This window comes from Cotesia glomerata, linkage group LG1, assembly GCF_020080835.1.
Source record: "Cotesia glomerata isolate CgM1 linkage group LG1, MPM_Cglom_v2.3, whole genome shotgun sequence".
NCBI lineage: Eukaryota > Metazoa > Arthropoda > Insecta > Hymenoptera > Braconidae > Cotesia > Cotesia glomerata.
The window spans coordinates 5,225,109-5,251,675 of record NC_058158.1 but is presented as its reverse complement, the minus strand read 5'-3'; the positions used below and the strand labels follow the sequence as shown (position 1 = coordinate 5,251,675).

At 26.5% G+C, this 26,567-nt stretch overlaps 3 protein-coding genes, 2 long non-coding RNA genes and 1 other non-coding gene across 9 annotated transcripts; 2 read left to right on the top strand and 4 right to left on the bottom strand.

Moving 5' to 3' along the window:
* Positions 1-622: 622 nt before the first annotated feature.
* On the bottom strand, positions 623-2,187 carry LOC123269606 (protein CWC15 homolog). The gene is made up of 3 exons (XM_044735441.1): positions 1,940-2,187; positions 1,075-1,369; positions 623-993 (listed from the first exon to the last, which is right to left on the bottom strand). The coding sequence occupies exons 1-3, from the start codon at positions 2,068-2,070 to the stop codon at positions 751-753; spliced, it is 669 nt and encodes a 222-aa protein (XP_044591376.1). The 5' UTR covers positions 2,071-2,187; the 3' UTR covers positions 623-750.
* A 2,262-nt stretch (positions 2,188-4,449) lies between these two features.
* On the top strand, positions 4,450-11,774 carry LOC123262722 (protein CASC3-like). 2 transcript variants are annotated; one of them, XM_044725096.1, is made up of 10 exons: positions 4,450-4,570; positions 4,660-4,842; positions 5,332-5,768; positions 6,688-6,826; positions 6,910-7,064; positions 7,140-7,537; positions 7,614-7,922; positions 8,145-8,177; positions 9,742-9,998; positions 10,089-11,774. In XM_044725096.1, the coding sequence occupies exons 2-10, from the start codon at positions 4,720-4,722 to the stop codon at positions 10,971-10,973; spliced, it is 2,736 nt and encodes a 911-aa protein (XP_044581031.1). In that variant the 5' UTR covers positions 4,450-4,570; positions 4,660-4,719; the 3' UTR covers positions 10,974-11,774. The 2 variants fall into 2 exon arrangements, with proteins under 2 accessions (XP_044581031.1, XP_044581037.1); XM_044725102.1 differs by lacking the exon at positions 8,145-8,177.
* On the bottom strand, positions 7,121-15,713 carry LOC123262741. Its single transcript, XR_006509037.1, has 3 exons — positions 15,628-15,713; positions 9,497-9,501; positions 7,121-7,135 (listed from the first exon to the last, which is right to left on the bottom strand). It is a non-coding gene; the product is annotated as an uncharacterized LOC123262741 (long non-coding RNA).
* On the top strand, positions 12,618-16,214 carry LOC123262736. The gene is made up of 3 exons (XR_006509036.1): positions 12,618-13,070; positions 15,909-16,001; positions 16,067-16,214. It is a non-coding gene; the product is annotated as an uncharacterized LOC123262736 (long non-coding RNA).
* Positions 16,215-17,172: 958 nt separating this feature from the next.
* Positions 17,173-26,069, bottom strand: LOC123266752 (orexin receptor type 1-like). 3 transcript variants are annotated; one of them, XM_044731158.1, is made up of 7 exons: positions 25,564-26,069; positions 24,791-25,218; positions 19,751-19,898; positions 19,423-19,641; positions 18,448-18,616; positions 17,746-17,858; positions 17,173-17,546 (listed from the first exon to the last, which is right to left on the bottom strand). In XM_044731158.1, the coding sequence occupies exons 1-7, from the start codon at positions 25,577-25,579 to the stop codon at positions 17,341-17,343; spliced, it is 1,299 nt and encodes a 432-aa protein (XP_044587093.1). In that variant the 5' UTR covers positions 25,580-26,069; the 3' UTR covers positions 17,173-17,340. The 3 variants fall into 3 exon arrangements, with proteins under 3 accessions (XP_044587093.1, XP_044587099.1, XP_044587087.1); XM_044731164.1 differs by having other exon boundaries at positions 25,766-26,068; XM_044731152.1 differs by having other exon boundaries at positions 24,791-26,068.
* LOC123275466 lies at positions 23,145-23,277 on the bottom strand. Its single transcript, XR_006511687.1, has one exon. It is a non-coding gene; the product is annotated as a U11 spliceosomal RNA (small nuclear RNA).
* Positions 26,070-26,567: the final 498 nt, after the last annotated feature.

Here is a 26,567-nt window from a genome sequence, read left to right as displayed (position 1 = left end):
ATCTGCGGGATTTCTTTGTCGTCAACGTTATGACGAAAACGTGGTGTGGATTCTAATGGAAGAGAAAGGTTTTGCACATGATGTCAAATACGAGTACAATTCAATATTTATCCGTTCGCCCACTACGCTGTTTGCTTAGGAGAAAGCAAGGAGTGAATTGATATCTAGAATCGTTGTTCTCTTGCAAGAGCAATAGCGCGGTTACCTCTGTCGCATAAAATACAAGAAAATCCAAACCGAGCTTGTCTTTCGGTTCAATTGTCGTTCGATTGAAATGTCGTCGGTTGACTAGTCGCGGCACCGAGTTTGTTATTGTTAAACATTATCGACGCTTCAAGCAGCAGTTGTACATCTGTAAGCTGCAAAGGATTGAATGATCCTACGAGTCATTCCACGTAAAGAGTGGAAATTCAAGATCAACTGCTTAAGTGTTAAAAATAAGAAAAAGAAATTTTCAAAATCAAAAGGGCATACACTAAAGAAAGTTTTATTTTTCATTTTTTCAGTAAATTTCTAACATTTATAAGATAATTGGAGTACTTATATGTATATATATATGTTTTCATTTTTTAGTGAAACAAAAAATAATATAAAAAATTAATTTTATTATTTACAAATGACATTATATTTATTATTAATCTAAATTTCTAAATAATTAAAACTCATTGGCATATCGTCCAAGATAAATTAAGTTGAAATACAATGTAATTGTAGCAATGATTAATATTTAATAATTAATAATAATTTTAATTATTTGACATATTTTTCCATAAACTTTTTATGAAACTCACTACGCAAAGAATCGTTGACAAAAACATCGTGCTTCTTTTTAGGTTCTGAGCGAGCACAGTTTTTAAACACGACATCATCATCCCATCGTCTACGAACTTTCATGTCTGTTCTTGTAACCTGAGAGGAATAATTTAGAAGAGGATTACCTGATAAGATATTCTCCATTCTTATTCTTTCCTCTTCTTGACGTTTTTCTAATTCCTATAAATAAATCAGACAATATTATTTTCCACTAATCTAAATTTATCTTAATTTCAAAGATTTTAATTATCATTAGTTTACTTTTTTAGCTTGATCAGCTGCGCGTTCTTTTTTAATTCGCTGTAACTCAGCAAGCAGAGTCGCAGTGTCATCTTCGTCGCTATCGGAATCAGAATCATCGTCGTCCAATGGGTCATCAGCATCCAAGCTAGCCGCGGGTGCTTGGTCAATTTTTTGACGTTTCGTAGACGGAGCAGCTTCACGAGCTGGTTCTATCATACGGCGGTTCGCAGATGGTTTTTCTTTTTCTCGTTCCTCCAATTCGCGACGAAAATCTCGGTTACGTAGTTCATCGACTGTACCTTGTCCATGCTCTCTTTAAAATAGTAGAAGCACATATAATTTATTTTTATTATAATCACAATCCATAGTTTTATAGAAAATAGTGATAGTGAATATATGAAACTATAAATTAGATTTTTTTAAGAAAATGTGAATAATTTTTTTTTATATAAAAATTAATTTAACAAATATTTAATAATTTTTGTAACAAATAAATTATGGCAAAAAAATAGAAAAAAAAATTGATAGAAATTTGAACAAATTGAAAATTCAATCTTTTTTAAATAATTTTTTGGAGCAAATTTGCTCGTTAAATAAAATTAAAAAATGATCAAGTGACGGTTAACTTTAATCTTATTTTGTATTCCTACATGTGGAAATTTTTTTGATTAATAAATTTTTTTTCATGTAAATCTTAAAAATTATCAGATGTCTGTCAATGTCAGCATATCACAAAACAATTCACAAATAGTGAACAAAAAAATATAAATAAAATAAGTAACTTGTTTACTTTAATATAATAGCAAATTATTAATAATTGCAACTTAAAATTATTAAAAAAAACTCATATTATTTGTAATTTATAATTAACAATAAAACTAACCTGTATTTCAATTTAGTATGTGATGGCAAGTCACGACTACTGTATTGCTTTGAAATAGCACTTAAATCTTTTTCACCACGTCCCTGTCCTCCTCGTGCACCATCAAAAGTTGGTCTTGCAGCCGCAGACATTATTAATTATAAATATTATCAATTATTATTGACAATAATTTTTAAGACGAACTGTTCCAGTTGTAAACACAGTCAACAACATACGACGTGAAGTACAGAGCAGGTTTGCAATCGCATTACACGAATGATTTAATTAAACGAAAAGGCTGAAGTTGGCTTTTAAACTAGAAATTTTCTCGGTTGGTATCGACTTAAGCTGTTTCGTATAATTGACTGTACAATGTAATTCGGAAGTCCAGGTAATGACTCTAATTGAAAATAATAATATTGTTGAAAAATGATGTAGTATTGAACCATTAAAAAATGATATTTACATTGTTACTTTTTAAGCGGTTTTTGTAATAAAATAATAAAAATTAAAGACACGACATAAGATCTTTTTGAATTGTTTAATAATAATTGATTCATTTAGCAGTTGTTGTTATTTTGTAATCCTGTTAATTTTTTTTACTTACCTACAGTCACTCCGAACTTTTTTGGCGGAAAAACTTTTTTTTTTTTATAATAAAAATATATCATTTCCGACAATGAGATTTTAATTTCTATAAATATTAAGATATTGTTTTTTTAAATAATTATTGTTGAGACACTTGAGTATTTTTTTAATTTTATTTAAGAAAAACAATTAGCTCAAGGAAATTTTTTACAAATTTTACTTGTGAAATTTTTATAATAAATTTTTTTGTCATCATTTATTTAAAAAAAAAAAAAAATAAAAATGATCAAATGTCTCAATTTCAGTGGCATTAGATTATCAATAAATTTAGTCTTTTTTTGTACTATACATTTATTTTTTTATGGTTTTTTATAATTAAAAAAAAAAGTGTATGTTTACTATTATTTTTATTCTGTATCAAATTTTATAGAAATATTCCAATGACATGTTAATGACTTTTTCTACAAAACAGAAATTTTTATGTATCTCGCAATGAAGGCCTTTTTGTATATTCCATGAAAATCTCTGTCCCGATTCGACTGAATAACAACTCAACACAATTTAAACTTTTATAACGATATAAATACAAATCCTATTGCGTACACGTTACAAGTGCGAATAACGTAATTTCATTTAAAGTTTAATTTACCTCTGTACTATACGTAATTTTAAAACTTTTCAGTATCCTAACAGATTAAGCAGTGAAAACACAGTAATCCTATAATATCAACATTCGACACTATTTAAGGTAGTTGCTGCGTGATAGGCATTTCAACAGAAAGTCATGAAATTTTTTTCATCGAAAGATAAATATATTAATAATTCACTACCAAAATTTCAGATCAATTGACCGCACCATTTTTGAGTAATTAATTTTCGAAATTGTGTCTTTTATACGTAGAGGTATAGAGAAATGGTAAAGTTAGTATGAAATCTTGCGTACCACTCGAGTGGGCCAAAGATTTCATACTAACTTTACCATATCTCTATACCTCTACGTGTAAAAGACACAATTTCGAAAATTAATTACTCAAAAATGGTGCGGTCAATTGATCTGAAATTTTGTTAGTGATTTATTAATATATTTATCTTTCAATAAAAAAAATTTCATAATTTTCTGTTGAAATGCCTTTCACGCAACAACTACCTTAAGAGATTAATCCATAAAATGTATAATCAGAATTGAATTGTTGCTTTATAATTTGTTGAAAGTCATAGAAGTCGCAGTTTCAGTAATTAATTCAATTTATTAAAAAAAAAAAAAAAAAAAAAAAAAAAAACTATTTAATTCATTTAATCTGTATTACGTTATATTTAGTAATAAAAATTTTAGAATTGAAAATAAGACAAATTGCTGAATAAAAATTATTATTGCAGCGAAATTTTCCAGCTATATTTTGTATTGTAATTATAATTAATATTTTACGATAAAAATTACAATAAAAAAAATCTAAAAATTTTCACTCATAATTTTTTTTAATTTTTACATGTGGAATTTTTTAATTAAATTATTTTCATAATAATTGCATTGCTAAAAAATAAAAAAAAAAACTCCTAATGTCTGTCTGTTATAATATTTTTCACTCTAAAAATTTTTCATTTTTATTTATTCATTAAAATTAATACTTACATCGAGTTTTAAATATGCGAAAAAATTCGAGTCTTAAATAGGTATGCAAAAAAAATGTGGTCAAATTTTTTGTTATGAAGTAATAATTTAAAAATACTTATAGTATAGTTACAACCCTTGATTGCAACCCTGGGGTATGCCCTGCCCTCCGTGTTTCAAAAGTCAAACTAATTTTCCACCATTTTAAAATTTTTGTAGCATGATAAAAAATTATTTATAAAAAACCAATAATTTTTTTTTCATATTCCACTATAAAAATTTGTAATAATTGTTAATATTATTTAAATAACATAACATATTGTTCAATCTATAATGCTAATTGTACATGTAGTATATCATTTTCGCCATTTTTGCGAATTATGATTTCCAGACGTCGAGGTCAGTAGAGCAGCAGCATCGCCACTGTTCACATCGTGTTCTCTAAGTTCAGAATTGTAATTATATATATAAATAACAATTATCTAATTTATTTATATAATAATTCAAGTGATACTATTACTATATCATTATTGTATTATTACAGGTGTTAACGTTAATAAAAATTTATTCATTAGTTTGAAAGAAACAAGTGTTACTTGAAAAAATGATTAAATCTGATCCAAACATGTCGGATACTCGTCGACGTCGCCATAAATCAGAACGTTCCCATGCGTCTGATGATTTATCAGAATCATTCGATGAACTAGCTATTACAAAAGACACTGCGGTAATTATTTTTTTTAAAATATTTAATTGTCATTTTAAAAAAATTATTTCTAATTGTTATTATAGATATTGTAGTAACAATGTTAATGTTTAATTATTGTTAACAATAATTAAAAAAATTTTTTTCGCTGGATTTTTAAATTTTTTGTTCCCGGCATTTTAATTTAAAATATTTATATTATTGTTAAAATATAAGAAAATAGGTCAAGAGTTGATTGTACTTATTTTTAAAAATATTTTAATTTGAAAGTTTAGTTAGCTTTCTCTGCTTATCAGTTAATAGGTTACTACCAACTTTATTACTTTTATTAAGCTAGTTACTTTGTTATTTTATTTTATATTACCGTTAGACTGTTAAATTTTTTATTTTATTTCTTTTCCTATTTGCATGATACTAGAGCAGATTTTATTATAAAATAAAATAAAATAAGCTAAATTAATTATTAATTAACTAAAGAATTAATTAAATAAATATTTATAAAATATTTAGAGCAATGACCAGTCAGACATTACTATTCATCATGATTCTGAGTATGATACTGCTGGAAGTGATGGTGAGTCCGATGGTGGATCGCAAGATGGTGTCCAGCGTGAAAGAGGAGATGGTCAAGAAGAAGACAAACCACAGAAAAAGTTGGACGATGATGAGGATAGACGTAATCCGCAGTACATACCAAAACGTGGTACCTTTTATGAGCATGATGATCGTACTACTGAGGAGGCTGCTGAAGATACTGTAGAGCAACCTGTTGAAAGGGAATCCAAGGATAAAAAGGTCTGGAAGGATAAAGAAGACCGGTGGGATCATGACAGGTACAATGATCAAGAGCAGGCTCCAAAGAGTCATGAAGAACTTATTGCTGTCTATGGATATGATATTAGGAACGAAGAGGGTCCTCCTAGAGCACGCAGACGACGTAGATATGGGTGAGTTATCTAACATTTTTTTTAGATACGAAATTTTATAGAATAAAAAAAAAATTTCGGTAGTTATTTATAAGTGGGGTCTACCATTTTCATTTTCATTTTTTTGAACGAAATTTTTTTTAGAAAATTTGGATATATTTTTTTTTTTTAAATACATTTAAAAAAAAAAGTTGATTATCACAATTTTAACAAATTTTCAAAAAAATTTATAAATTTTTTAAAAAATTGTGATATTCAACTTTTTTTTTTTTAATTGTTCGTTTTTTTTTATGTATTTTTCAAAAAAATAAAAATATATTAAAAAAAGATAAAATAGAAATTTTATCCAAAAACATGAGCGCCAAAATTTTTTCCAACTTTTGAAGGCAAAAAAACTATCGAAATATTAATTTTTTGATATTTTCGATATCACCACCATAAATCCGCCGTAAAAACTAGCAGAATAAAAAAAAAGTTAAAAAATGTTAATTTTTCTCCTAGATATAGTCAAAAATAGGTTTGACCCCACTTGTAAATAATTACCAAAATTTCTTTCAATTTTAATCTAGTCAATGATAATTGCTCAAACCTCGAATTATTCGACACCTCGATCACATCGTTTGTATCATCGGTTAAAAGACTGCTTCTAACCAATATCCACTAGCCTCTTAAAAAGTGCAATTTCATTTCATCTTGTAATAAATACTCTTAGAGATATTTTTCTATAATTCTAATAATTTAAACTTATAAAGTAAATGAAATTGGTTTAATTTAATTTAATTGAAATTTAATTCTATTGAAATGTTGATACTTTTTTTTACTTTATTTTTATTTTCTTTTTTTTACCTACAACTAAATTTAATTGATGTAAATCTAATGTATAAAGCCGATTTGCGTTTGAATGAATAAATAAATAAATTTACATTTTTTTTTTAAATAGTCGTGGACCAAATAAATATACAAGAAATTGGGAGGATGAAGATGCTTATGGAAAGACACCAATAAATACATCAACTAAACAGAACCGACGATTGAATAAAACCGGTGAAGAATTTCCTGCTCTTGGAGGTTCAGTAAAGGTAAATAATTATAAATAACTGTTCTGCTTGAAAATTGCATATATTTGAAATAAATAAAATAAAATTTCATAAATTATCGTTAGGATGATAAACAAGATGCAGTAGAAGAACCGGTTATATCATCGGCATGGTACAGTAATAAAAATAAATACAGCAAACAGCAAAACGCCTTCCCACCACTTCAATCTCAACTTGATAACCAGAGAACTATATTATTGGCGGCTAATGATATCCATACGTAAGAAAATATTTAGTAAATATCTTTGTAATTTATTTTTTGATAATATAAATACTAATATAATTAATAATCTAGAAACGAGAATAAAGCTCCCAATGAGCCAACTAATCCTGCTTGGAAGAAGGATGCTAAGTACAGCCATCAAAGTTTGATTGCTAATATAAACGCTGGTGATGATATTGAAAAAACAACAACAGCTAACGTAAAACCAGCCTATGTAAACAAACGACAAGTTCAAGAGAGCGTTAGTCTTGCAGCAAGTAGAGTACGAGGACGTGGATTCAAACCAACAGCTAATAATAATCTCGTTGCTAATAGACCTCCTGATACTAAGCCCAAAGGTCGTGGTAGTGGACTGATAACTGGTGGAGATAGAAGGAATATTATGAGTCGGGACGATGATCAGTTTGTCAACGAGGTCAAACATATCAACGTTAACGATGGATCGACGTATCATCATGGACGTCAACAAAGTATGTTATTTATTTTTTAATCTCAATTATCAGTTATTAGTAACTAGATTATAAATTAATTATGCTACTTGTTTAGAAACTTTCTACGGACAAGGATCGAACCAGCAACGACCCAATGTTGGTTCTCCTCGCATGCAACCACCTACACAGCAACACCAGCAGCAGCAACAACAACAGCAACCACAAGCACATTCTCGATCTCCGTCTGAAATGGGTGGAAATAGACCAAAACGATATTCGAGTCTCCGTCAACGACCAGCAATATCAGATGGTCCTGGACAGCAAAATTATCCGACTCAGCATAATCAACATGGACAACATAGCCAACATGGACCACATGGACAACATAACCAGCTTGGACAGCACGGATTTTATTCTCCTCAAGGTAAATTATTAAGTTTAATTAATGGAAATAATTTTCACACGAAAAGTTCTGGTTCCGCTAGTTTATCAATATTATGAACACAATTTTTCAACCCTTTTTTATTATCAACATATTCTCCACTCTTTATAATCAACATATTCTCCACTTTTTATTATCAACATGTTCTCCACTTTTTATAATCACAATGTTTATTAATAAAGTTATTATAAATATTTATATTAGGTGGAAATTCACATGGTGTTATAGAATCACAAGGTAAAATTACGATAATATTAAAATATATACTTTTGTGTGATCCCGCTTGTTTTTCACACTTTTAAAGATATTTATTGACATATTTAAATTTGTACATCAGTTCTAGCAATTGCATTATTGTAAGTGCTATTGTACACTCAGGAAAAAAGTACTACTCTTGAGAAAATTTTCTTATCACAAAAATATATATTTTTGATAATTTTCAAGAATATATTTTCTTGTCTCAAGAATTAATCGAATTATTTTTTATTTAATTCAAGTGAACCTATTCGTTTGTTAATCTATCAAAATTAATGCCAATATTTTATTATCATAATAGATATTGATAGGGGAGAAGGGGGTCAAATGAACCACGGGGCAATTGAACCACTCGACTTAAAAAATCGAAAAAATTGAAAAAACGCTTCATGCTCTTAGAATTAGATTCTAATATGTTAAACTTGGATATGATCAAAATTTGAAATCATTGCGATCGATAAATTTTGAAAAATTGAGATTTTCTTATTTTTAGGCATGCAAACTTTCTTTTCGGCTGGTGACAAATTGTTTAATAATATTTAAATTTTTGAATTAATTGATAAAATTTGAATTATAGTAGTTGTATATACTTATATTTTATAATCCTCAACTTTGTTTATAGTGATAGAATGGTTTATTTATTTATTATTTACTATTAATTGTTTTAAAATTATACGGGTCAAATTGAACCAGCAGTCCCGGGGACGATTGAACCATACGGAGAAGCATGGGACATGCGCGCGCATCTTGACTCGACGTGAAAAATACTCAGGAAATAACCTAACAATTTGATAAACTCAATTTGTAATTAAAATTATTTTTAAATCGATTTTTAATTTATTAAATATAATATATGTGTATTAAAAATGTGCAACAGTAATATTAGAAAGTAACAATTAATATGTTATTTATTAAAAGTTCGGGTTTGAGTTATAAATGTCATTGGTTCAATTGACCCCAAGCAGTGGTTCAATTGCCCCCCGAGCGGGGGTCAATTGAACCATTCGACGCGTTTGGATAAATTAATAATTTTTAAAAATTCACGTTGTTTATTAACTAATTTATGTATTGATAATGATAGTAGACTTAATAAACTATCATTCCAAGAAAAAAAAATTTATTATTTAGTTTTAATTCGAATAGTAAAAAATTACTAAACTTTTTTTGGTTCAATTGACCCTCTTCTCCCCTATTCTTTTGTCAAAAAACCAAAATTTATTTTAAACGATTCTTGAGTCAAGAAATTTTTTTCTCGACAAAAATTTATTTTTTTCTCAGTGTTGAATGTATTATAAGTTTACAATTCCTCGCAAGTTTTGCTTAATTGTACCAGATATTGTTTGTTATTATAAATTTATATAATTTTTACATGTTTAATTATTGTTTTATTTTCTTAGGTAAAAAATTTTTATTAAAAAACATAAATAAATATGAGTTATGCCTCCCGCTTGTTTGTTATTGTGATAATCCTTTATATTTAATTCGTGTGATAAAATTAATGCTTCGAAAGATAATTATATTTTAACAAGTTATTTAATTATTCCAGGATATCCACAAAATCATTTTGATCAAAGCCCTCAAGTACCGCAGACTGCAAATACACTGGCACCTCAGTCAGTGATGCCACTACCTTCAGCAGGGCAACCAGGTTCTTTTGCACCACCCCCATTTTTGGTGCCTACTCCGCAATTTATTGCACCTCAAACGGCAGCACCCAGCATCATTAATTACGTACAAGCTCCTAATGGACCGGCATTCCCGCCTAATTTTCAAGGATATCAAGGATATACTCCATCGGTTCAGGTAATAAAACTAAATATTTTAAGGTTTTAATTTTTATAACTATAAATTTAAAAACTGTAATATTGAGATTAATTTGATGATTTATTGTAGCCACCGGTCCCACAACCACCGCCAGAGTTATATCAACCACAAGGTTGCACTTATTATAGTCCAGCCCAACAGCCACAACAAGTACCGCAGATAGCCCCACTTCGACGACCGAAAGCTGCGATTCCGATTTTACCTCCTCCAGACAACAATTCAGTACAACGTCAGCAGAGTAGCCGTGGTAGAGGTCGTAATGTTTCACAAGCTTCATCTTGTAGTGGACCTGGCAGTCAATTGTCACCTAGTGAGCAGCAGCAACAACATCAACATCAACAATTTCAGCAAATTGATACACAACAGTGTGTATCCGTTGAGTCAATCAATAATTCCTCTAATGATATTTATAACAATTTACCCGTTGAACACGTAGAACAAATTTCTGAATCTATGATACCACAAATGCCTAATGAAGAAACAAATATTTTTGATGAAAGCCTTTCTCTAGATAATAAGTCAATTGTTGAAAATATTAGAGAGGATAATGATCAATCAGTTGAAACTGTATTGATAGAAAAATTAAATGAAAACATCACAGAAAATTTTACAGAGAATATAAATGAAAATTTAGAAGAAAAAAAAAGTGATATTAAAACAGATAATATTGAAGAAATAATTTCTAATGAGCCAACAAAAGAAAATATCGATATAAATAATTTAAATAATGATTTAATGGATAAAACTAATGAAACTGATAATGATGTAGTTTCAATTACAAAAAATGATTGTGAAAATAATATTGATGAAACGGTAGTTGTTATTGATAATAATTCTAATAATTCATTGAGTAAAACCATTGAAGTAGACTCAGTAACGATTAATCAAACAGATATGAATAATAAAGTTGAGAATGTGGTATCGACTCCTGTTGTTGAAGAAGCAGCTGCTTAATATATGTACATTTAGAGAGTAACAATTTTTGAGTAATTTTTGCTATTTATCGCTAATTGTAAAAAATAATTTACAATTATATATTCAGATTATATTATGTATTCGTATATTTCTAATTTGTACAAATTGTTATCTACAATTGTAATTATTTTTGCTATTTATAGTTGAAACTTTACTTGAAAAAAATTTTCCTCACTACAGCTGAATTACAAATAAATTTTAGTTGGTATTTAACCAATTAGTTTGGAATATTTAGTTGTCGTGTTAAATTATTCAAATATTGTAAATTTGTGGTAAACGTTAAAATTTTCTTACAACTTTGCCTATAATATGCGTTAAAATTATTACCGAGATAAATGCTGGTTAATTGTATGAGTAAAAAACATAAAAGAAATGCCATGAACAGTTGCTAATTTATTGTTACAATTAATTAAATTAACGTAAAATCTATCAATTAGCATTATTACATTGAAGAATAAAGCTCAATGTATAGATAGATTTCTGCAAGCAATTAAATACTTTAGTGTTGCAGATTAAATTTTTTAAATAAAAATCTAACTCATTCAATTTGGATATTTAAGACTATTCTGTAAATACGATATTAATTTAACGATTGAGAGTTAAAAAGAATTAAGATTAATAAAATTTCTTTTTGAAACACATTAAAAAAAACAAAATCTGTATTCAGTAACTTTTACACAAGCTAAATATTGTTGCTTTCATTATAAAAGATATATATATATATATATACGTATGTAATCTAATAGCTACTTAATTCGTTTAGATAAATAAATTAACTAATGAAAATTAATAATTTTTAAGATATATATTTAGTATATTATTCATTTTTATTTGTATGATAGCTTTTACATTATTTAATATATAATTTTATTAGAGAGAAAATTTTGTTTTTTAATAAAAAAAACAAAAAAACAATCATGATATATAAACAGATTGAGAGTAAAAAAAAAATAACGCATGAAAATGCCCAATATTGTCTTATGTAAAATTAAAATTAACAATTGCAATTGTAAGTATTTTATAATATTGAACTATTATTCAAATTACTATTCTCCATGTAATGATAATTAAACTATTATAAAATATAGTTGAATATTGAAGCAATTATTAAACGAAGATTATTTTATTAGTTTTCTCTCTTAAATTTTAATCATATGAATTATTAACCATTGAATTATAAATGTGTCGAAAAAAATTATTTATCTTAATTGACCTGCGGTAAGTAATTGTTTATTTTTAATTAAATTTAATGTATATTAATAATAAATAATGAAAAAATATCTTTAAAATAATGAATTTATATAAATTGAGAATCTTTTTTGTTTCTTTTTGAATATATAAATAACTAACGAAAAAGAAATAATTTTTGTCTAGAACATATTTTATTAATTTCTTTACAAGCATGCCAATCAAAGATAAAATTATCAATACACAGTCTAATAATTTTAAAAGGCAAAATGAAATCAGATATATAAAATAATTTTTATTTAAAATTATGTATTCACAATCGTGAAATCTTCTGCAATACAGCCCAAGAAATTTTGAACTCGAAACAGGAGAGTCTGTGCCACCATAAGTTGTCATAAGAGTCTTGCAATTCCTTTATAAAATAAGTAACAATTATTTTAAATTTTGTCAATATTTTTTAATATTTGTAACGCCTTTGGACCTAACACAGTATATACAGTAAATTTAACGATACGTGGTTACAATCTAGAATTCATTAAAAGTTATCTCTACTTTTGATACATCGGCCAATCACAATTTAGAATTTGGAAAACATCAGAAGAGACTGCGCCAGCATAAGAAGTTATCCCGATGAATACTTTCTATTGTCGCTCGTTTTTTCAGATGCGTGTTGCTAATCATCATCAAAAAGTATAGCACCATATAGTATAGAAGAGTTTCGTGATTCTAGTTATTAAAAATAAAAATTATTTATTTGAAGTGTGGAATTTAAAGTCGGTAGTTATTTCTCAGAATCAAGTAAATTCAATTTAAAATTAATTAAACAATAAATAAAATTTAAGCAAGAATTCCAAATTTACGTGCATCGAAAAAAAAAAAGAAGTAAAAGTAAGTACACCTTAAAAATAAAATATTTCAAAGTCAATCTACAATTTGAGTATTTATAATTATTCAACCACAGGTCCTATAAAATTGAAACGGAAAATGGTAATTTTGTAACATTTAGAATTTATGATCAATAATCATAGTATTATTGTTGCATCCACAAGATTATTGATCCCAAATTCCAAATATACTAAGGGCCAGTTTTTCAATCTGGGATAAAATTTTATCCGAGATAAAAGTACTTACCGCCAATAAAATAAAAAAAAAAAAAATAAATAATTCAGCGACGTGATACACTGTAAAAAAAGCGGTGTTAAAATGGACTCATGGACTCATTTGGATAGACCGGGACTGTGTATCAACACCGGTGTAGCGGTGCTCTTTTGCGGTGTTAAAAATCCGGTGTTAAACCGGTGTAATATCGGTGTTAAACCGGTGTTAAAGTAACATTTATTTAAGAATTTTCAATTTATAAAATTACGCAAAAATCGATTTAATGAATGTTATACAACAAGTTAAATAGTATTTACAATATTAAATGTTTAGGAACAATATAATAATTATTTTTATCGTAACCATGATGTTTCTCATAATATAATGGATGTTTTAAACATGAAAAATCTACAGCTGTGCAAAAATAAATTATCTATATGAAAATCATTTAAAAAACGTTCAAAATTGTCGTAAAATTGTTTCAAATTTGTTGTAAAAACACTAAAACTGTCCAAAAAATGTTCCAAAATTGTCTCAAAAATATCCGAAAAATGTCTCAAAAGTATTTAAAATTTGTTCTCAAATAGTTAAAAAAATGTTTTAAGATTATTCAAAAAAGGTTCCACATAAGATTTAAGGACAAAATTTTAACTTAATTGCTTCAAATAAATTGCATTTATTCTAAAATTATCGTAGAAGTATTCCAAAAATCTTAAAAAAAATACTTAAAAGTTATGAAATAATTACTAAAATCCACTATTTTAGAGTTTCCGATTATCTATATGATGTCCTAAAATTGTCCTTTAATAATGGTGTTAAAGTAACACGGATCGAAAATTTACACCGAGAGAATTTCACACTACACGCGGCCATGTAAAGTGCTCTGGGTCCATTTTTACATCGAAATTTTTTACAGTGTATTTATTTTAATCAAAAACTTTTATCTACTTTATATTTTATTATTTTAAACTTTCTAAATTAAATATTAACTTTTTTTTTATTATTTATCTTTAATTATTAAACATAAAAAGTTTAATTATAAAAATTGTGTTACTTAAAATATTATCAACACCGGAAAATTTATAACACTGATTTAACACCGAAAAAAAATATTTACACCGCGACCGGTGTTACTGCTACACCGATTTCGGTGTTGAATTTAACACCGGAATTTTTAACACCGTACACCGCATGGACTCACACCGGTTTTTTTTTTACAGTGTATTGCTCTCAATTAGTTCTCCATGAATTTGGTCGTTTATTTAAATAAAAATAAATAAATATATCATAAAAATAATAATAACCTCTTATTGTGTCATTTAAATTATTTTAAATTAATTGACACAATTATAAATTAATAATATATATGTCAAACGCAAGATATGAACTCGAAGGGCTCAAAAGCATAGAACAGCTACCTCTTTGAGCTCATAAAGCTCAAAATAATACATAAATTGTAATTTGGAGCTTGAAGAGCTCAACAACATTATAAGTGCAATTTCAAGCACTTAAGTATGGAATTAGCGGGAAGTTACAGGGATCTCCTTCCGAGTCATCCGTTTTCCTAATTTTTATTTTATTTATTTACAATCAGGAAGTTGTCAAAGTTGGAGGTGAATATTTCTATGACATGTGGCTAATGTTTATTTATTTTAATTCAAAATAAGTGACTGAATTCCAGGAGAATTACTCGTAGGCAATATTACTGTGCTGAATTATTTATTTTTTTATCATAATGGCAGTACTTTTATCTCGGATAAAATTTTATCCCGGATTGAAAAACTGGCTCTAATTATAGTTTAACTATTTAAGTATATTGAAGCCGTAGACCGTAGACCAACCTACTGCAGTAACAGAAGTCTACCCCTAATTCAACCCCGAAGATATTTAATTTTGTTTTTGGTTATAATAAGATACTATTTTTCGTTTATATTTTGTCGAAAACTTGTTGGGAAGCTGATTAAATCATAAATTAGCTGAAACTCGACTACTTTTGGAGTTATAGGGACTTTTTTTATGATTTTCTGCCGTTCAAATCGTAAAAACTATGAAAATTATCGAATAGTTTTCACTATAGCACAATCTACAATGCTTTTCAGTAGGGTTGTGCGAATATTCAAATTTTTGAATTATTTGATTCGCGAACCCTTAAGAAGAACAATAATTCTCATTTGATAATTTTTCGAGAACACTATAGAAATGCTGGTATTTTTTATTTCTATGGCGTCACCGTCATTAAATTTTTTTTCCGAATAATTGATGAGCAGATTGATTCAAAATGACTTTTTAAGGTTTTATTTTATTTGTATTTTGGGACAGTCTCGTCATTTATTTATTAGTCACAAACCCTGGTTAAGAATACTGATTGAAAAGACTTGAGAAGCGGTCACTCCATGCAAACTGTATATCTATATATACAAACAAAAGAATTTGAATTTCATTATTTTTAATTCTTTTCAATCAATATTTTTAAACAGAGAATTGTTTTGTTGGTAAAATTACTCATTGTTTAATAAATCAATAATAAATAAAATAGATATAAATAAATAGTGACATTATTTTACATCGTCTATATTAGTTGTTTCGACACAATTGCAATAAACAAATAAAAATCTACTTGATTTATAGAAGTTATTGAACATCCTGAGCTAATAAAAGGGGAATTTAATATGATGGATGATGAAGAAATGATTCCTAGGTTTGGAATTCCTCGATCCAAAGGTAAATATACACATAAATCTTTAGTTTTACCTATAAAACTGATAAATTTATCATTTTTCAAGTAGTTCACAACATTTTGCACCATGGTAGCCACCAACCTTTTGATGTACCGTCTAACGAGAAATCATGGTTATTAATAAGAGTAGGTCTTATATTATTCGTTTTACCTGCATTTGTATTTTTACTTTATTTATACTTTGCAGATCCTTTTGGATAGGCTGATATCTTAATAATAATAATAATAATATGATTTTGAATATCGAACAAATACAAAAATAATAATTCTTTTCAATAATTAATAGTTTTTTAAAAGAAAAAAAGAATTTAAAATTCATTAGTAAATATATTAAGTAGATAGAAAAATTATACTATTGAACCTTCCCTGAATAAAAAAAAGTATTGAGACAAAGAAAAAATTATTGAAAAGTATTAGATTGACTAGAAAACCAATACTTTTAAATACTTTTTTCTTTGTCTCAATACTTTTTTTTTTAGGGTTTAATATTTAAAGAAAAAATTCCATAAAGCAAATAAATCAATATTAATTTGTAATATTATTTTACGTTCAAGTGACGCCTGCCAGCCTGCTAAAATGAAAGATAAAAATATTTACAACCATTAAAATAAAAAAATTATTAATTAATAATAACATAAAAATTTTAATAATTTTTTATTTAAAAATCTAATCGTTTTTTTAATAATCGAAGTAAAACAAAACTAACAAAATTTTTAATTTAGGAGTCAACAATATTTAAACTTTAGGAGATACATAATACCGCAAAATTACAAAATATATATTTGATTAGTAATGATACAAATCAAAGTAGTACAAGCAAAATTGAGAAAAGATGATAATGATTTTTATTTTTATTACAAATACTATAAACAAATTTATAAATATTTAAATGTACGTTATTTTATATCAAATTTACTGTACAGATATTTTAAAATAAAACTGAGCAACTGATGAATACAAAAAGTACAAACTAATCTAATGATTTAATATAACTAAATATTATTTGGATTATCTTATCATATTATTGTTTTGTAAAAATTTAGTGAATCAAAAAAAATGTCAACAATGTCTACTTTTTAATGTATAATAAAATAAATGTTTTTCTGTGTATAAAATAAATAATATAATTATATAAGCAAAAGTAACTAAAAAATGTACGATAGATATTTACTTTATTGAGTAACATTATACACATATATTTTTTATAAATAATACATAAATTTATTTACATTAATTTACAGACGTACTTAATCTCAAGTACCATGAAACAAACAATTTCATGCCTCATAAATTTGTATTGTTCTATTTGTTTAAAGTAGAATTTTATTGCTCGTTGGACATACTCTTGAGAGGAATAACTTCAACGCTTTTTTGACTTTTGACACAATTATTATCTGACTGATTTGAGTCTGTGGTTGGCATCTGCGAACGATCAGCTATTTGCATAATCCCATTTTTTTGTGTTCCACACTCTGCGGAAATCGGTCGTGAGCATATGAATGATCGTCTAAATTCTTTACGGAATTTACCTAATTCATTTTAAAAAATCTGTATAAAATCAATTTTATGACAAATAATTCAAACTTGAGAAAAATTTTCAATCGTATAATAATTGAAATTTAAAAGACTACAAGTCCTTAAAAAATATTAAAAAATAAATATTAAAAATATTTTCTCAAGCTGATATTTTTATATAAATCGATTTTGATTAATAAAAACTTTTCTTACCACTCATAAAATTATAAATGACAGGATTAATTGCGCTGTTCAAATAGCATAGCCAGTGAGCTAATAGACTGAATGCTCTTGTGATATTATTCGATGATAAAGTCACTGAATATCTGTAACAAATAATTAATTTTATCAATTAATTAAAAATTCTACTGTTTTTGAATATGTTTTGTTAATAAAAAATTGTTTTCTTCAATTAAAGAAGTTAAGAGATTAATTTACTTGATGCCAATAAAAATTCAAATTGTTAAAATTTTAAAACAATAAATTTTGAATTTTTCAGTAAGATTTTATTTCGGTTAACGCCACTCGGCAATTATAAAAAAAGTTTACACAATAGTTTGAATTAGATAAATTAAAATATAAAATTTTTATTGTAAATTTATATCAAATTAAATAATAATAAGTTATTATTTTGAGTATATTGTTGTACATTTAAAAAAAAAAAAGAAGAAATAACAAATATTTATTCTTTTCTTCTTCCATCTGCAGTGATAAGACATCATATATCACCAGAAAAACTCTGCAGAGAACTAACATACCATGGAAGTTATCTATGTACTTTCGAGAAATCAATATCTTAATCGTCACTAGCGTCATCTATTGTATACTAACCATAATAATATATATTTAATTTCTACTACAGCGATGAATGTTTAAAATGTTAAGTTTCAAAAATTCGGAAATATTTTTCATCACCTGAGGATATTCAGCAAATGAACAGGCGCATAACAAATCGCAAAAACAAGAACGACTACAACTAGCATTTTAGCAGCTTTTCGTCTTGACACCAATCGTCCTTCATGATTGTCTTCAAACGACGCTGACAATTCAGCGTCCAAAGGAATTTCATTATTTCTTCTGGATACTAAAATCAAAGTAATATAATCAATCAATTATTCCTTCAACTAATTGAGTTCACTAACAATGTTACTCAAACTTTATAATTTAATTTTACGTATTTTCATTAAATTTGTAACTTAACTACTTTTAAACTATTTCGATTGTTTTATTCAAAGATAAACAGAATTTATTACAGATAGATAAATATAAAACGGGTTGAAAAATAATAAAAGCTATCGCATAAATTTCAAACGTTATTTTTTCAATAAAATTGATTTTTGACGGTGATTTGTTTTTTATTTTATTAAACTTTTAATGTTAACTCATATTTTTGAACTGTCCATTTCAGATATGAAATAGTTTACAATCACTGAATGTGATATCGATTCAGGAACATGCTTTTTTCTATGCATCAATTCTGTCATGTATAGATTAAAAAAATACTAATTTTTAATTGTTTTAGTTAAAAAAAAAAGCTTTTTTTATTTTTGATAAAAAAATTTACATTTTTTTATACAAGAAAAAAGTAGCTATTAAAAATTAAAAAATAAATATTTTCCATCATTCAAAATTATTTCTAGAAAACTAAAAATTATTTTAAATTCACTTCTTCCCCTTCCCCTTCCCTCTTCTTTCATTAAGAAAATATTTTTTAAAAAAGTTTGTTTGAAATAAAAATAAAAAAGTCTTCTTTATTATCAAGAAATAAAAAAATATTTATTTTTCAATATTATCACTAAGTATATCGACAAGTATAATAAAGAAAAAATAGAAAATCTTTAACAGATTATTTATTGTTTAAATAAAATAATTAAAAAAAATAAAACTTACATTTATATCCGGGAATTCGACTTCCTCGTAAAACACAGATTATTTGATAATATGTATAGGTCATAAAAACCAGTGGTCCGAAATACAGGAACACAAATATAACCAAATTGAAAATTCTTTCGCTATTAATGCTCCACGATCTTTTACATTGCGTTAAATAAATAGTTTCTATTTTAAATACTGTTGGTGCAACTTGCAGTAAAATTATATCGGGTGTATCTATAACATATATATTACTATTACTATTAGATATCCCACTCCAATAAATACGAATAAATATTACTTATAAATACTAATAAATGTTACGAATAAATGTTACTTTATTTACCAAAAATAAATGAGAATATCCAAACGAAGCATATAAACTTTTTCGCGCGTTTCGTTGTCGATTTAAAAGCCAGCGGAAAACAAATAGCGTTCCAACGATCGATCGATATGAAAGTGAGAGTAAGAATACTCACGCTTACTGAAACTGTCTGTAACAATAATAAAAGTAATTATTTAAGCATACAATAGTAGAGTATAATTATAATTATTAATCAATTATAATAATGCAGGTATAATTGATTCAATTTCACTTGATGATGATAAATTTATAACATGATAATCATCATAATAAGCATATTACGATTTAATTTTACTCCGAAGGGAATCAATCCGAAATTATTCATTGATATGGACTAATACAATGTTTATTTTTGGTACTCGGTTATTATTATGTATTATTGCGTCTCATTCTGTTTAAACAATTTACTCGTGTAAACATGTGTTTACGTACGTGTATAAATGTAATATATACGGGATACAATAAATTTGTACGCCCACGTCTCCTGAAGGCTCGATTTGTACCACTTGTAGGAATAACACTTGTAGTAAGTTTAGGGCTATTGTATGCCCGTTTTTATCTTTTTTTTTATTTGTTCTATACCATACTCTTTCGAGTGTTATTTATTTATATGTTACTCAACGAATAAAAGCTAATGTTCAGTACACCCAAAGCTCAAAGTGACCTATTTTTATAAATTTTTTTTCTTTGTTATTATTTCCGGCAATACACACGCGAAATTCATGCTCATTAACAAATACTCTGCGTAGTAAGCCCGACTAACAGATTTATTAGCACTAGGTGATATAATTAATTTATGGGTACAATATTTATAATTTGTATTCATTTGATTTGCTAAAATAAAGTTAGCGTTATTTGATGACCATGAATAAATTATAAATCATTTTTATAGACTAACATACTTTTATAAATTGTTCTTTAATTAAATTTTTCATGCAAATAAAAATGTTATATCGATAGAAAATATTGGTAGTTTTTTAATTAAAAAAAAAAAAAAAAGCCTTTAAACCACGATATTTTTTAATTGAAGCAGACAAATATTTACTAGTGTTATTCAGATGAATTTTATGGTGCTTACTATATTCAGTTTTTAAAGATTTATTTTACTTCTACTATCGCAAGAAGGTATGACAAAAAAATATTTTTATTGTTGTCAACTCTTTGAGCAGATTTGCTGATAAAATTTATATTTTATTTTATTTATTTTATCAAGAGAAAAATTCAACGGGACTTCTTTGTAGACTGCGATACCTTTTTAAAAATAATTATTCAGATACGTATAAGCAATTAAAAAAAAAAAATTTATTGAAGAATACAAATATACCCATCATTTCTATACTCTGAAAGGTAAATAAAAATAACTCAATAAACTTTGTAATTATATTGGCTCGTGCGCGACCCTTCATTACTGATAACAACCAGCCAAGTGCTAAAGTGTGTTCTTGCACTCAATTACCTAAATATTAATAATATCTATTACTAATACTAAAACTCTAAAAAATTAACCAATTATGTTCTTACTGTGAATAAATCGTATTTATTTACTCGACTTCTTGGTAGCTTTCTTGGGAAATTAAACTACTACATTTGATCTCATGGCGGAAGTTACCAGAAATTTTTTCATCTTATATTTCCGGTTGTCAAGTAAATTCAGAAAAATATATGCGGGATATATCCCGTCTTGTCATCACGATCGCGCCCGCAGTTTTATCAGTACCATAAGCTACATATTTTACTTTTCATTTTTCAATTCGATCAAACGAATGAAAATTCAAAAAATTTAGCTTCGACAAATCTATTTTCATTTCGAATGCTAAATGGCTTTATTTTTTCTTATTGGTACAATAGAAAATAAATCATGACAAAAAAAAAAATTTTTTTTCTCAGCTAAAAACAATCGGTAACTAGTGAAATTATTTAAATTAATCCAATTGCATAAATAAAGCTATGATTTATTTATCAAAAGATTAATAACTACTAAGCATCAAGCAAAGTCGAAATACCCCTTTATACGACCCTCCTATTAGAGGGCCACTTAAACTCAGTTAATCCATTGCATTAGTGGTCTTAAACCATTCTTTATAAAGGTTATAAATTTTTATTCACACAAATTATTCAGATCCTTTCTCTAACCGCAATACAGATGCTCAAGTAGATACAATTGATTGTAATTATTGTTGTTATTTTATTATTATTATTATTATTATTATTATTATTATTATTATTATTATTATTATTATTATTATTATTATTATTATTATTACTAGTTACCGTATAGCTAGTTCGAATACTATTCTATTATTCGAGGCAAGGTGTTACTGTAATCCTACATGTGAGGTATATACATCCAACTTGCGATCTACGTAATTACACTATCAAGTCCATAAGTTATAACACTTTAGTACTTGATTCTCCTCCAATTATTATATTATGATATATATAGTACAGAGTATTTGCACTTTGCAAGCATCAAGACATCGATAATTTAGTTAACTACCTTCAGAATTTATAGAGGAAGTAATCGATGGAATATAAAGTTAATTAAATTATAGAAAACTATTTAAATATAATTTTTAAATATATTAAAGTTTGTTGATTAATAAATGTTTTATGTCAAAATAATTCTTTTGAGTCTTTTATATATGTTTCAGAAAAATATTTAAGTTGACAATGGAAAAAAAAAATGTATAATTTTACGATAAACTTATCCCGGAACGCAGAATAAAATTTACTTGTAATAATAATAAAAACAAGTCTACGCCAATAGAGAAGATTTACAGTGAGATCTAAAAAGAAATAATTCTAGTAGATTGGAAAAAAAATACTCTTTACTTTTAGACACGAAGGTAAATATTAAAGTAAAATCTTTCTGACAAGCACGAAATTACAAATGCTATTCATTTTTAAAAAGAAAATTTCTTATTAGATATCATAAACTATAAATAATTGAATAAAATTATTATAAAAAATATTTAGTAACATAATAAATAAAAATAACAATTACTTAATCCTAAATTGTTTTTATAACTGACGTTTATCGCGAGCTTGTAGAATTATTCCATGAATTTTTTTTTATCAAGTTAATTCAATCCGAGATTCTATCACGCTTGGATAGCAGTCTTTATTACGCTGAGTAATAATATCCACTATGGTATAATATAGCTTAGCTGGTAAAAAAAGTATCTAAATAATGATTATCTTACGTAATAATAAATATTTTTAATTAAGTGCCTTGATAGTTAGTATTAATTATATAAAATTCATAACGAATTGTGCATTTATTAATACGACTATTGCTCTGTTATCTGAATAAAACAAACGGCCTTAATATTTATTTCGTATATGAAAATATGAAGTTATATTTTAATTAGACTATGGAGGCGTCAGTGCATCTGGCAGCTAACAGCCTCACGATTACAAAAATTACGTACTGGGTATGTCTTGATAGCCATACCCCGCTAGTTCGCGTAACGAACCAACGCGCTATTAAAGTAGCGAGCACCCTTTTTAAATTAATTGCACAACAAATAGGTAGTCATCAACTCAGTATAACATTTCATAACAGACCAATTTTTTTTCCATATTGCCATCTAGCGGCGTGTAAGGTAATTATTTTCAAACAAAAAATTTATAGTTATAATTATCAATTTTATCACTTAATATTTGATATTTTTTTAGTTATCCATTTAATAAATGGTACTAATAAGAAAAATAAAAAATAAAAATGAAAAATTTTTTTCATTAAAAAAAAACAGTATTTTATTTTGTTTCGGTCATTTTGCCCGGATTTTTCGGAGTAAAATATCAAAAAATTAAATCGATTAAAATTCAAATGGCTAAAGTTTAAATTTCCATATTTTATATACATTCAGCAAATGAAAATTTCCTCAGTTGTCATAATCAATCACTCTTAAATGATCAAAGGGTCGCTTTAAAACTTTTGCATTCATAGTGATATAAAACTTTGATAATATTTTGAATTTTTCGTACAATCAATTCAGTAATACTCAATTAAAATTTTCCGTCTTAGAGTAACTACATAGAGAAAAAAATCCTGTAAAAATTACAGAAAAATATACTTAAATTAATTTACAGATTTATTCCTGATAAAACATAAGTGTAAAATTTACATTAAAAAAAATGTCAATGTCACATTAAAAAATATTTAAACTTAACATTAAAAAATTTGTAACTTTTAAATTAAAAAAATTAATTTTATAGAACTGTATAAAATTATAAATGAATATACCCTTTACATAATTTTGTATGAACATTTATACATAGAAAAAAATAAATTACAAATTATGTTCAGATTCTTGTTAATTTTCAATGTTTCAAACAGTAATTCACTCTGGGGAGACATTTTAATTTTCGTGACATTTACATAGCTGTTATTGCTATTTGAAATGCTATTTTTTGTTATGTATAATTTTTAAATTGTAACATTCAAATAATAAATATCACGATTTTATCGTTTGGAATCGTATATATTATTCATTGTATTTATTATTCATTACTATTGATTACAGTTCATTTTTGTCGGAGTATAATTATTTTAAATTTTCTTTTCTGTAAATTTAACAGAAATTTTTTTTCTTTAATATCACATGATCTAACAATGTAATTTTTACATAACCATATTTTGATATTATTAACCATTTTGATATCATTAATATTTTTCGACATGATTATAATAATTGATGTTAATTGTGCAAGCGAGAATGGAAATTAGTTACAATTAATAATGACCAATTTTTATCGCTTGCTAATAAATTTTCTAAAAATGGTATCCGACACATTAGAACCGGGGTATCGAAATTTAATTCCATTTATAAACCATTAAAAGCTCAACGTATCCATTAAATATAGGTGTTTTTGCTCAGCAAAGAATTTTTATAAAATAAAAACTAAAACCCATTAATCAGCTTAAAAAACGATCGATTCCCACAACGTAATTTAATTCCATAGACAAATATTTAAAATTTAAATGTATATGATAAAGTTAAATGAAAGATAATTTACCTGCAAATAGGGGATTATTTTACAGGCGATCTCACCAAATAACCAGGTCTCCGAAACATCCCAAATAACCGTTGAGGGCAGACAGAATATCAACACCATAAGATCCGCCACCGCGAGGTTCACAAGGAAGTAATTGGTGACCGTTCTCATAGATCGATTTCTGTATACGGCCAGGCATACCAGCAAATTTCCCAATATTCCGCCAACAAAGACAGTAACGTGCATGAATATTAGAATACAGTCATAGATACTCGGTGTCGTCATAAGATCCGTCAGGTAATCGAGATAGTCCTGATCGCTCACACAGAAAGGGTTCGTGCAATTATCCGTGGCATTAACACTCCATAAATAAGATTCTTCAGTAATGTTACTGTACTCTCGGTCTTCTATGTCAACATAATCTAACGCCCTTGTTTGTGTAATAAAATCTGATAGCACCAATCCAAACATCAAAGAGTAAATATTAAATACCATTATTACAGTGAATACAAATCCAGCTAATAGTCTACTTTATAAACTGTCAAATGACATGCGAATGAGTATTTAAGTAGTGGAGATCGAAATATTATTTCGCTGGAAGATTTTTCAATAATTCGCGTCATCTTTTAGGTCTTTTTTTATATTTTTACTTTGTTCCGAGATAACTAAATTCAATTTACTCCATAAAAGTCGACGCTAAAATTGTTCCTCTCATACTTATTAATTGACTTTGAAATGAATTTTATTATAAAGGCTTTTATACATTCATGATAACAATGAGTCAATGGTTTCACCTTTGATATTAAACATCAGCGATAGTGAGTGAATGAGTAGAATGTAATGGTTAGTAAAGAAATATTTTAATTTATCTAAACTAACTAAATGATGAATAAGAATAAAAATGTCACGTTAAACACGACACACCGATAACTGTTTTCAAATTTCAAATCGACATTCCTCTTTTACTTTTGACATTTACAATTTATTCACAATTACCATCCCTTGTTTTCTTGTTGTCATCAGGTTTTACAGCCACGGACACTAACTACTTATCTTTTAATTACTTTCAAAGTAACATTCTTGGAAAGTGTCAGAAATTTACTCCTCTTGTTTTATTTTTTCACTAAAACTTTTATTACATAAAATTCACAATTATATTTTTTATTTTATTGACTTTTAAATTATAAAACTTGATAATTATGATGCACTTCATATTTATTAAGCGAGTTTTTTAATTTCATTCGTTACTACAAAATATTTAAGGTTTATTTTAATAATTTGGTAAGTTTGTTCTTGACGAAAAAAATAAATCAGAAAAGAATCAAATTGCAATTATTTTTAATAAGCAGTGATTTATTTTTTTTTTTATTATTATTAGTGACAAAGGTGTCATTCCTTCAGCGATCCGAGGAAAACTGACGGTTCAGCGTCTCTTACTATTTATCAACGGTTCATACCAAAGTTCTACGCATAATCCAGCGGTGGGAATAGCCCGTAGAATTAAACTTAGTTTTAATTTTTTAAATCTTGGACAAATTGTTTTATAGATTGTGATAAATTATACATTTCAAAATAGTAAAAAACGTTTTTTTATTTATGATTCATGAATAAAAAGACAGATTATTTATTATACCTGAAAATTTTACGAAGGATAGTTGGGAGTGTCTCTAGTTAAAAAAAAAAAAAAAAATTTTTTTAATCAAATCTAATTTATCCCAAAAATCATACTTACTTATAATAAAAAAAAGAATTCTTCAAAAATAATTTTTTGTGACAAATTAAAAATAGTAATTTGTCA